This window comes from Notolepis coatsorum (assembly GCF_963971535.1).
Source record: "Notolepis coatsorum genome assembly, chromosome: 10".
NCBI lineage: Eukaryota > Metazoa > Chordata > Actinopteri > Aulopiformes > Paralepididae > Notolepis > Notolepis coatsorum.
In genome coordinates, this window is record NC_140174.1 from 24,979,406 (window position 1) to 24,992,112 (window position 12,707).

The 12,707-nt window shown below is 43.1% G+C and overlaps 1 protein-coding gene across 1 annotated transcript; it reads left to right on the forward strand.

The window, feature by feature from the left end:
* Nucleotides 1–29: 29 nt before the first annotated feature.
* On the forward strand, nucleotides 30–12,644 carry spsb3b (splA/ryanodine receptor domain and SOCS box containing 3b). Its single transcript, XM_084322636.1, has 7 exons — nucleotides 30–158; nucleotides 4,703–4,835; nucleotides 6,877–7,075; nucleotides 9,501–9,688; nucleotides 10,241–10,343; nucleotides 11,373–11,498; nucleotides 11,603–12,644. The coding sequence occupies exons 2-7, from the start codon at nucleotides 4,710–4,712 to the stop codon at nucleotides 12,121–12,123; spliced, it is 1,263 nt and encodes a 420-aa protein (XP_084178762.1). The 5' UTR covers nucleotides 30–158; nucleotides 4,703–4,709; the 3' UTR covers nucleotides 12,124–12,644.
* The last annotated feature ends 63 nt before the right edge of the window (nucleotides 12,645–12,707 follow it).

Consider the following 12,707-nt stretch of genomic DNA (forward strand, 5'->3'; position numbering starts at 1 on the left):
AGAGAGATAAAGCTGGGAACGAGGTTAGGCGTGCAGAGAAGTGGGCCAGAGAGACCAGAGAGCAAACTGCACCAGTCGCACGGGTCGGATATAGAGGCAGCGCTGGCGTGCAAAACGAGCCATTGCAAGATAGTGCATAAGAAGACCACCAGTATAAGGTAAGAACATCTGGCCTCTGGCCACCCCCTCCTAATGCACAGTCCCCTCCCAATCCGTATATACTCTGTCAGGATCTATGGGTAACAGTACTGCATATTTGCATATCGTTTGATTGATTGATTGATTTAAAACTGTATTAACAGATTGCAGAATGGGTACAATACAGTACAGCTCAATACACACAATTGTTAAGGGGGTGCAGACCAGAGAAAGACTTTCGTCTTGTTTACATCAGGGTAGGGCTGCAAGTGGGTGACCAGGTGTCCCCCTTTTGGTTGTACTGTCCCACCATTTGACCGAACGCCCCACATATTGAGAGGATGTCCCTCTTTTTGAAGCAAAAAAACAAACATTGGTCTCGGTGAAGACCATGTTATTCTAATAAAAAAAATTACATTATCTATCTGTCCCACTGTGTCCCACCAAAATCTTACTGTTGTCCTGCTTTTGGACTTTTTGCATCTGGTCACCCTAGCTGCAACTAATGACTATTTTGGTAGTCGATTAATCTGTCGATTATTTTTTCGATTAGCACTACCTATCTTTGTGAAAGTGGCTTCTCAGCTCTGGTCCAGCTGAAGACAGAGCAGAGGAACAGATTGGACATTGAGCATGACCTCAGAGTTGCTTTGAGACTCTTGTCAGGACCAAGCAACATCCCCAGTTATCCCATTAGTTCCCCCAAACTTACTGTCGGTCTGTTATGTTAAGCTAAGAAGTCTTCAGCTGGCTGGACCAGAGCTGAGCAGCCACTTTCACAAAGATAGGTAGTGCTAAAAAATAAAAATATATATATAAATTTTTTTAATGACTAATCGACGCAACAATTCCTCGTCAACGATTTTTTATAATCGACTAATCGTTGCAGCCCCCATTTTCAATTCATCATAACATATATGACATACATGACATACAGATAGACAGTACTGCTACATCTATACATTTATGACATACCAGATTTGCAAATACAGTACTGTTTGTGATACAAAAAGAGTCCAGAAAAGAGAGTATATACATTTGACGTAGAAACTGTACATTGACTATGACTTGTATGGCATTGGCTACTGTTGGAAAACTACATTGACTATGACTTGTATGGCATTGGCTACTGATAAGACAGGATATATGGAATTATATAGCTGAACATACTGATTATGTACCCATCCAATGGAGATCACAAACAAAACAGTCTGCTTTGGTTAAAGCCATGTCTGATGATAACATCATGAGTTGACGGTATATATTTTGACAAGCTCATACATGTAATCGTTGTATACAACATGCTTTTGTAAATGCAGTAACCTTTAGAAATATTTATTAGTTGCATTTCAGGTGAGTTATTATTGCTGAAACTAAAATGGAGTGAGAACAATCACATTCTCTTTTGCATTGTTATATTGTGCCTGTGTTGTTACAACTGCCCTCACATTAAATATAAAGAGGATAGTTGAGTACTGTGCACTCTGTATGCATGTTTGTTGAAACGACCAGTTGCCAATATTTTCACATGCACTGTACTCTGGATGTGACATATCATACTGTGAAAATATACAAATATAATAAGATAAGATATTCCTTTATTGATCATCTTGGGGAAATTCCGGCATCATAGCAGCATGGGGGAAGGGAGGTACAGGCAGGGTAATAATATAAAGACATAAATATAGGCAATTAAATTCAATCTGAATATAAAAATATGAGAGAGAAAAAACGGTGTAAACAATATATTACATTAATATAAAAATATGAGAACAATAAAGAGGACGTCGGGTTTGATTTTAATGGAAGAGTGTGATTTTTCAAGGACCATGATTTGATCTATTGACCTATTTCAAACCCCGCCCTGGTTTCCTCGATCCTCCAATCGCAACCGTTTGGGAGTTTTCACAAAGGTCAATTATGCGTTTGAGCGACGCGACTCATTAACGTCACGGTCACGGTCACAGTGGGCCACTGCATTCACGTCACAGCTACCAGAGAGGTGTTGACACGGATAGTGCTGGCTGGGTCGGTCTGGCTGATGCTGTTACAGTATGTAGGCTAAAGCCGAGTTAAAGTGAACCCACCGCCAGACTATCTAATCTATGGTATTGACAATTATCTCCTCCACCTGTTTGGAAAGACACGACCAGCTGCTCAGTGCTGGCATTAACGGAGATGTACCCATCAGGCCGGCTCACAATACGCTCTGCATCACAGGTTTAAAAACATCTAACCTCGTTCCCAGTTTTATCTCCTCCGTGAGATAAAGCCTGGTAAAGAACCACACCGAAAGTGTGTATGGGGTAGAATTTCCGGTGTATGTACTTCCCCTGGAAGCTGCCTCCGAACGGACCAAACTTTTCCCGAATCCTGTCGACAAACAAGCTAGAACGTCCCGGTCATGTAGTAAATTCTTCAGGCAAAGCCGTTGCAGTGGCTTAAACGAGGAAATATTCTTTACTTCACACGTTTCTATAATTGTTTTGTCGAAACCGGAAAGCCTGTAGCCTGTACTTCCGTTTACACACTTTAGGAGGCATATCTTTACCAGCCTAAAAAACCTCTAACACCTGCTCACCCTTTCCTCCAAAATCAAAGCCTGAATCGTTACGTAGCGTTATGTGATTTAATAGCACAAAGATGTAGTTCCACGATATCCTGTGTATTGCAAAATAATAGAACATCACCTGCAATAGTGGACCCTTTTGTGACAAAGATTGAAGTGTTTTAACCGCAGAACTGTAGGCTTTCAATCATCCTCAACATTATGAATACTTAGACAGAGTCAGATGGTGATTTGAGTGATTGTGGCATGGCCTCAAAACCACAACACACACAAAAAGACAATTCTAGACAAACCTGTGACTCAAATGTTTTTTTCTTCTTCACAACACATCCAACCCTAGATTGAATGTTTTACTGTTAATGGTTAAACTGTTGAAAACCTTCACTGCTTGCTATGTGTCCCCCAGCCCGCTGAGACACTGCAGAGCCATCAACATTTGTTTGCCTACTCCTGTAGATACTTAACCTTTCCATGCAGTTGGATCCAAACCATCTGGCACATCAGCTTATGTAGATATAGGAACTGAACCAACTCAAACATTTGATACAAAGTCAGTGAACCTGCCCAGACCTAGACCGTTCTGTGACGGACTCGTGGGGTCAGTGTGTAGAGGGTAGAGGGGAGAGACCTATTAACGATATCACCAAGCTGTGGCTTATGATAGTTTCTAGGCTACATTGCAGTCAGTAAGTCGGGTAACTTTGTCAGTGTTCAATCCAATCCAATCCACTTTATTTATAGAGCACATTTAAAAACGACAATGTTGACCAAATTGCTGTACAAGTCCCACAAGATAAAAAGATAAAAAAGGCAGGTCTCTCAAACAGTTTAAAAGCCAAAGCAAATAAATGAGTTTTGAGGCGTGATTTAAACACCTGCAGAGTGGGGGCCTGCCTAACATGCAGTGGCAACTCATTCCAGAGCTTTGGGGCTGCCACTGCAAAAGCACGGTCCCCCCTAAGCTTCAGCCTGGACTTAGGAACAGCCAGGAGGAGCTGATCAGAGGACCTGAGGGACCTTGGAGGAACATAAGGTTCCAGCAGGTCCGAGAGGTAGCCCGGTGCCAAGCCAAGTTGTGTTAATCTGCTGTGGAAGCTAGCTAGCTAGCAGACGGGCTGCCAGGGTGGCCACGCAGGAGGCTGGGTTTAAAGGTTGTGCAAATGCTTGGAAACCCTTCCAGTTGCCAACAGCATATGGGAGAGCAAGAAGTAGGTTGGTTAGAAGTCGAGGCTATATGTATGCCTGTTGCCACTGCTTAGTGATGTATTGCTTTGTGATGTAGAGAAAAACAAATCCTAAAGAACACAGACTGAAATGAAGGGAAGTGTTCTTGTCAGATTGAGATAAAAATGTATTTGTCGAGAGCTTACCTTTTAAAGACCTTATATTATCGATGACCGAAGAACAAAAAAATTTCATAAAAAAAAATGAATGAAAAGTGGGGGAAAACCTCATATCTGCACTTTGTGAGGCACTAATACCTGGTCGGTATTGTTAACATATAATATAGTCCAACAACAGTTTATTGTATTGGCTACCCTTAAAATGTGCATTCTGTGCATTCTGAAAGAAAACAACACGAAAACAACACTTTCTCAAAATGTTTTATTTTTCAGGTGGGAGGTTTTGTTCTTCGGCCATTGCTATGTAAGTAGTAAGTCATACTGTAAGTCATATTGTCCAGCAGGGTAACTAGTAAGAGTAAAATAAATAGCTCAACTCATCTCTTGATATTCACTCCCTATAAGGCCGGCTGTCAAAGCATGTTGTAATACACTCAAAGTAGATCTAAGTAATGTGTAATATCTTACTACTACTACTACTACTACTTATTGTTACCATTCTTGTATTCATTGTTGTTTCTTAATTTGTGCACTGTTGAGTCTGAGCTCGAAACACAAAAATGTCATTACCTGCAATGCCCCTGTATTGTTGTGTATTTGACAAATAAAGAACTTTAATGTGTGACACCTGGTTTCCTCCTGCTGTCCACAGATCTAGCATGCTGAGGAGAAGCAGAAGTGGCCACGCTCGGCAATACATATGGAGTGAGACACAACAAGAGGCAGACGCCATGGCAGTGGTCCTGGCCTCAGAAAGAGAGGACTGGGACGGACAGAGTAAACAGGTGAGACCACGTGGGAATGAGAGTGAGAGAGAGAGGGAGAGACACACACACACACACACACACAGAGGACTGATGACACAGGCTGGCTAACTGGCCAACAACTCATAGCCAGTTGCCAAAATGAGCGGTGTGGAGGGGGGGGGGGGGGGGGGGGGGGGGGAGATGCACCAGAACAGGCCAGCTATACAGGACCTGTATAGCTCAATATATTATATTATATTAGTCTATTTGTGTTGTGTAATTGCAGTGTTTGTTTTGATATTGTGTTATTTATTGTTTTTTTAATGTCTTTTGTCAATATATTGCAATATATATATACCCTAGGAAGAATAGCATGCTGCTATGCAAAAGGTAATGGGGAACAGCAAACATATAGCAAGAGCATGGCACTAAGACTGCTAGGGGTTAGGATTAAGGGTTCAATTCCCACTGCCCCCCCATACAAAAAAAGTGGCATGTGTATTATGTTAAGAGAAAAAGGTAACATGGAATGAAAAAGGAGAAGAGTGATGGACAGAAGGGCAGATAGAGAAGTGTGAGTGAAGGAGAAGTGGAACTAGGGGGGGGGGGGGGGGGTCAAATAAAAAGCTGACAGGGGAGGAAGTGTGGACATGTTTTGGAGAGAGTTTGAAGAGTAGCAAGGGAGATCAACAACAAGCAGAGCAGCTTGACCTGACCCCTAGAACCCACCTCACCCCTGCCCACTTTGCAATGGGCCTGGTCTACAAGATACACTACATGACCAAGGTACCCATGTACATGTCAAAATAGGTCAGTGAATACCACGATCACAACACCAGAGGGAGCTCCACAAATCATGTTAAACCCAGATTCGGCTCAAACAAGGGACTAAACACGTTTCGCAATTATGCCACATCAATGTGGAACGCCCTACCCACAGCTGTAAAGGAATGTGAATCCCTACCCACATTCAAAACCGCTCTTAAAGAGCACCTACGGGAGGCTGCAATTCGAAACTGGCCACCGTAAATGTCCAAACCCCCCCACCCCCACCCCCTCCTAATGTACAGTCTCCTCCCCACCGTATGTATATATTCTCTCCCCACCGTATGTATATTTCTCTCCCACCCACCCACCCCCTCCTAATGTACAGTGTCCTCCCCATCATATACTCTCTGTTAGGATCTATGGGTAACAGTACTGTATATTTGCATATTGTATATGTCACAAATGTAACAGTACTATATACCTGTATGTCATGTATGTCCCTAAGCCATAAATGTCATGATGTCATGTATGTTGTGTATGTCATAAATGTCACTATGAATTGAAAATGGGGGACCCTGATGTAAACAAGACAAACGTCTTTCTCTGGTCTGCATCCCCTTAACAATTGTGTGTATTGAGCCGTACTGTATTGTACCCATTCTGCAATCTGTTAAATAAAGTTTTCATTCATTCATTCATTCATTCGTTCATTCATCTGTTGAGGAGGCCAGAGAAGCAAGACTCTCTGTGAGAGAAAGGTGACCCCAGTTCCCAAGGCAACCAGTAGTTTTCCACGTGAGGTGGGGGTTGGGGGGGGGGAGTGTGCGCTGTCTCAAAATGGACACAGGGGGGCTCTGTATTTTTGGACGGGGTCTATTTTTACTCTGTGGCACACACTGCTCGTCTCACCAATGGGAGTCCAAGGCCACTTTTTGGGAAAAGGCGTGGGGTCTTTAAAACGTGTCATTTCGGTGACATCTGGGATACTCTTTAGTGGGTGACCAGTGTACAGCTAGCAACCGGAGTGGTCAGTCAGGAAGATAAGACACGTTTGTACATGTTCCAAACGGGCAGAGACGGCATTAAGTGAGGGTATTCTTCCTTTCTCCTAAGAGAGATATATTCTATAAAAAAAAGAAGAAAAAAAAAGCTTCACAAACATCAGTGGAACCTAAGAAGAGGGAACAAAACAAGAGAAAAAGACTCTCTCTGTGCCGACGGTAATTCCACCCTGCCTCTGAGCCAAAGACCTTGGGCCATGGCCACCTCTGTAGACTTAAACGCTGATGTCTCTGCGCTCTGTGCCAACCAGATCAGCGAGTCGGACTCAGAGGTGGATTACCTGGACGGCTCACAGCAGGCCGCTCCCGAAGCGGAAGCCCGGCCAAATACGGTGCCAGTGACGGGGGAGTCCTTCTGCCAGTGTGACCCCCAGGAGGAGCTCAGCCCCGCGGCCCTGCTGCAGGGCCTGGAGCCTGCCAACGACTGCCTCTGCGGGGAGGAGGACGAAGGTGAGTGCGGCTGATGACAACCACGGTTCGCTAAGCTTGATATAACCTCAGTTCAGGTTCAGATGGTTTTATTTGCCATGTGCAACAAGTACAGTACAATGGGATTCTTACTCTCTGTTTGCTCCACAGCATAAAGGGATAAAAAAAAAGCAACAATTAACAGAATAAAAAAAGCTGGTATTTGTATACAATAAACTTGTCTGCGGTATGTGCAATAACACAAGTACAAGTACACATTAGACAGTTAGTAGGCACACGGGTGGTCTCACGTGACCATGCATGTATACCTGGCTAACCCTTACCGCGATAATACAACGATTACAAATAATACATTCACTTTTATAATGGGCTATGTGTAGGATGTGACTAAATACTCAGCGTATTATTTGCTGATGAGCACAACCCACTGTAGTGGACATGCATACAGTATGATGATAATGAATGAGATGTTTATTTTAGATCTACAGCAGACAAGGAAACTATTAAAGAAGGAAGGGTCATGACTGTGTAGTGCGTGAAGTGTGGAAACTTTTAGTCTGGCCGAGTTATTCCCTCGGATGTCGGAAACATCTGCAATGTGTTGCCTTGTTGACTAAATAACGTTTGATATATTGTTTGATGTATATTTTCTCAGATTTAGAATTTTAATACAGGTTTCAATAGAACTGACACCAAAGTCCGACACCAAGCAGAGCATAGAACCTTGTTGTTCTGACGTGATGACCCTTCCTTTTTTATAGTTTCCTTGACAACAGACGGGAAAGTTGCATTAGTGGGCAGCAGTGGCTCAGGAGGTGGAGCGATCGTCTGGTAATCTGAAGGTTACCGGTTCGATCCCGCCTCCTCCCGGCAGCCGTTGGAGTGAACCGCTTTAACTGCTCCCGAACTCTCTTGAGGAAATGTGTGGGGACTGTGTGTGTACAGTATGTGAATATACCTGCATATAATCCCTCTACAGACTTACTTATACATCTGCATATAACTCATATATTTCTGTATGATAGCATGTACAATAATGCTGTTTATACCATGTACCGTACTTTTCGCACTATAAGCCGCACCTGACTATAAGCCGCAGCAGCTAAATTGAATGATGTGTACATATATAAGCCGCACTGGACTATAAGCCGCAGGTGTTTTAATGTTTAATTACCATATGTAATTAACATTGGGACACAATACTGTCGGACAAATAACAAGAATTAACTCATTTACAAGTTGTATTAAGTTTAGCAAATAAGGGAACAGATAAATAACATTTCAATGCAGTCAAAAAAGCAATATTTAGATTTTTACATTTTCGGGTTTGGTCACGTCGAGTCACATCGAGCTGCACCGTTATATAAGCCGCAGGGTCGAAAAATGGGGGAAAAAGCTGTGGCTTATAGTCCGAAAAGTACGGTATATATATACTTATTATTACCATATATATTAGGGATGTTCGATATTATCGGCCGATATTGGCATAAAAATGTGATATCGGAAAATATCGGTATATGTTTTCTTAAGTTTTTTTTTAACATTTATTTAACCTTTATTTACCCAGGCAAGAACAAATTATTATTTTATTTATTGTCAAAGTATGCATAATGTTGTGTTAATTACACGACAAGAGATATGTAATGTTAATTACCTGAAATTATTCCGTTTTTTGGGGGGGGGGACCTGCATATATCGGTATCGGTTGATATCAGTATCGGAAATTAAGAGTTGGACAATATCGGTATCGGTAAAAAAGCCAATATCGAGCATCCCTAATATATATATATATATATATCCACGTATCTGTCTGTACATACAGTACTGTACCTGCACATAATCCTTTTTATATATCTGTAGATACTATATCTGTACATATCCCTTACCTACTCTAATTACGCTGCTGGCTTTATACCTGTATCACTGTACATATTAATACTACAACTCTGTACATACATTTGATTAGCACTATTACTCAGTAGTACTCATTTATATATTTTATACCCAATTTAATCACCTGTACATTGTATATTACCATTGCACTTTACTGTTATATTTGCACTCTGGTTGGATGCCAAACTTATTTTTGTTGTACTGTACTTGCTGTATGAATGAATGAAATTATTTTTTTATTTTCATGTCATGTCCGATGACTCATCCCTTACGGGATTATAAGACACCAAAAACAATAATTTAATATAACGTTCACAAAGGCCAAAATAAATACATCACACATATCTTCTTTTCGTACGTTTATCGCAAGCTTTCTCTAAATATTCTGCAAGTGCAAATACCCTGTGATCAAAAATCCATTGGAGTCTTTCGACATCACTCAACCACATTAACTCAAGGTTAGTGTCAAATAACCTTTGACGCAACTCCTAATATAATGGACAATAAATGTGAATCTAATCTAATCTATTCCGTGTCCACCGCGTGTGCCCAGGCTTCGACTGGGTGTGGGACGAGGGCTACCGGTCCCCGGGGGCCTTCCTGAGCTGTGACGACAGGAAGGTGAGCTTCCACTCAGACTACAGCTGCGGCACGGCCGCCATCCGTGGAACCAAGGCGCTGGCGGACGGCCAACACTTCTGGGAAATCAAGATGACATCGCCTGTCTACGGGACTGACATGGTAGGTGGCGTGGTGTGGGCTAGGGCTTAAATGACACCCAGGCACATTAGAGGTGGGCTTAAACTGTATCAAGAGGGAGTCTTACAGAAGAAATACAGCATGGCGTTGATATCGTATATATTTCTTTGCTCCGTTTTAATTAATTCACTGACCTGTATACTTTCCCAGTCAGAATCTGTGTTGTCTATTTTTGTATGTTTTTTTTTTCCAAGTCCTGTATATTCTGTAGGCTATATCTGTATCATGGTCTATGTATAGTGTGCACCCTGTGTATAGCATAGTGGGGTGGTATAGTTCATATAGTATAGTACTATATAGTGTCTACTCAAAGTGTTTAAATTGCCCTGACTGAGATGAACTGTAAGAATTCCAATGTACTTGTTTTTGATGCCTGGTAATAAAGGTACCCTGTGTCCTGTATCTGTCGGAAGCTGAACGATGACCGACGGATGACTCTTATTTTAATGAAATTGTACTCCTCGCTGTGTCTTTTTATATATATATATATTTCTGGCTCCTCTGTTCACTATGGCCTGTGCTGATCCTGTGTAGATGGTGGGAATTGGAACTTCAGAGGTGAACCTGGAGAAGTTCAAGCACAGCTTCTGCAGCCTCCTGGGTAGCGACGAGGACAGCTGGGGCCTGTCCTACACCGGTAAGGACAGTTCGGGTCAGAACAGGACCGCATTTTGGACGGGCATTTATCAAACTAATAGGCTTACCGTAGATGATCTTATGGCTTAAGATGCTCTCAGGAGACTATTTGACCGTGAGAATTAGTAACGTATGAAAACAACCAACCCGACTTTTGTACGTTAAAATTTAACATTTAATGTTAAGCCCTGTTTCACTAAAGCGTCAAATTGTTTTCCGTGTCGTGTAGGAATCCAACAATTCTGATGCTTATCCATACCTTGTGATGCCTTTTGATGCCTTGAAACTAGCTCTATTGAGCTCTTTGTTCATACAAAGCTCTATAACGAACCACCACAGATTCTGAGGGTTAGTCAATGACTCATCATAACCAGAACTTGAACTTACTGCAAATTGGCATTGTGTTTTCGAAGGGATCAACAGAAAGCTCAGAGTCTCGACAAAGGCTGGTGCGGTGGAAACGCAAGCCGCTGCTGAAATACAGTATAAAATTACCCTTTTCTCTCAAGTCTCCTTTCAAATCCAGAAGAAAGCATCATTACCGGAAATTAACAGCTTGGCTGGAGGATAATTAAAAGGGTAATTTTATACTGATATTCCTTTATTGATCCCCTTGGGGAAATTCTGGGATCATAGCAGCATGGGGGAGGGGAGGTACAGACAGGGTAATGGTAGAAAGACATAAATATAAACCATAATATTAACTCTGAATATAAAAATATGAGAAATAAACGGCATAAAAAAAGGTGTAGAACCGATGTAGAACCGATGTAGCCTATCGGTTATATGTTACAATAAAAATAGGCAATAATAAATTGGTATCTGAGTAAGAGTAAACGGTATACACAAGGTGCAGTATACACAAGGTTACCCTAACTGGCGTGATATACTGTAAGTCATATGTTATAATATAGACTATGCAGGTCTTTGTGTTTAACAGTCAGACACACTTAGTGATCGGTACCGTTCTTCTGATACCCAGTGTCCTGTCTACATTATTTAACATTTCAACTCCATTATGTGTTTGAAGGCCTTGTGCAGCACAAAGGGGACAAGGTGGATTTCTCCTCCCGGTTTGGCCAAGGCTCCATCATAGGGCTGCATCTCGACACCTGGCGCGGGACCTTAACCATCTACAAGAACCGGCGCTGCATAGGTTCGTATCTCCCTTCAATCCAAACCGCACGTAACGTACAATGATTACATTGCTAGAAATTATTTCCGATCAGGATGAAAATCTCTGACCTTCCATCGTCTCAGGCGTCGCCGCCACCAAGCTGCAGAACAAGAAGGTGTTCCCGATGGTGTGCTCCACGGCGGCCAAGAGCAGCATGAAGGTGATCCGCGCCTGTTACACCCCCACCTCCCTGCAGTACCTCTGCTGTGCCCGGCTACGCCAAGAGCTGCCCGACGCCCAGGACCCTCTGGGGGTCCTCGACCTGCCCCCCGGCCTGCGCACCCTTCTCCGCGTGCGGCTCGGCTGGGTCTTCGCCCTCAGCGACGGTCCGGAGAGCCCGGATCAGCCGGAGGAGGACCGGCCAGAGGAGATCAGCCCTTCTTCCCCCAGCTGCAGCCCCGTCCCCAGCCCTCTGTCCACCCTCGGTGCCTGCTCCTCCCCGAGCCCCTGCGCCAGCCCTGTCCCGCGCCACTGCCCCTGCACGTTCTCGCCCCACACTCAGGCCTGCTCCTGCCTCCGCCCCGCAAGCCCCACGAGCAGCGACTACGACAGCTGCTGCTCGGAGCCGGAAGACTACCAGAGCAAGCGCTGCCGCTGGACATGATCTTCCACAAAGAATCTGAAACATCTACGGCTCATTGCATGGCACCTTCACACAGCTTCTTCTGCCACTGCTACCCACACCGGTGGAAAAGACGGAAGAGGAGACAACCTCCTTGTCTCTTAAAGCCAAGACGGTTGGGTGCGAGCGGTTTGTACTTGCAGTCCTCGCATTTCTTTTAGTTTTCTTGTCATTCAAAGCACTTTGAAGACATGTGTAAAGAGGGTGTCGGGTGTGGAAATGTGAGTGGAGATGAGGCTATGCAGACTTGAGATCTGAAATCACTGACATCCGGGTCTTTTTCAACATGGCCGTCGTCTGTCATGGAGCTTCCGGAGGCCAAGGCCATCATTTATACATATGGTGATCTTCATATAACAGTAACAGTTATAATCAGTTTGTCTTTGGAAGGCCTGATGTTTGTTTGTCTGTCAGATTAGAATCTGCAGCAACCAAGTACTGTAAATCTGTGTGAAACATGTAATTCTGATGCATATATATACTCTTATGGAGTTGCTTTTTGATACTGTGGAAAAACTACACACTTTGTAAATGTGTTTTATAATGTGGATAAAATTTGAACATGA

Bases quoted from the DNA above. Each gene is read 5' to 3' on its own strand.
- spsb3b (XM_084322636.1), top strand. From the start codon at position 4,710: ATGCTGAGGAGAAGCAGAAGTGGCCACGCTCGGCAATACATATGGAGT. The intron at 4,836-6,876 runs GTGAGACCACGT...TGTGCCAACCAG, and splicing joins GGGACGGACAGAGTAAACAG to ATCAGCGAGTCGGACTCAGA. The intron at 7,076-9,500 runs GTGAGTGCGGCT...GCGTGTGCCCAG, and splicing joins CTGCGGGGAGGAGGACGAAG to GCTTCGACTGGGTGTGGGAC.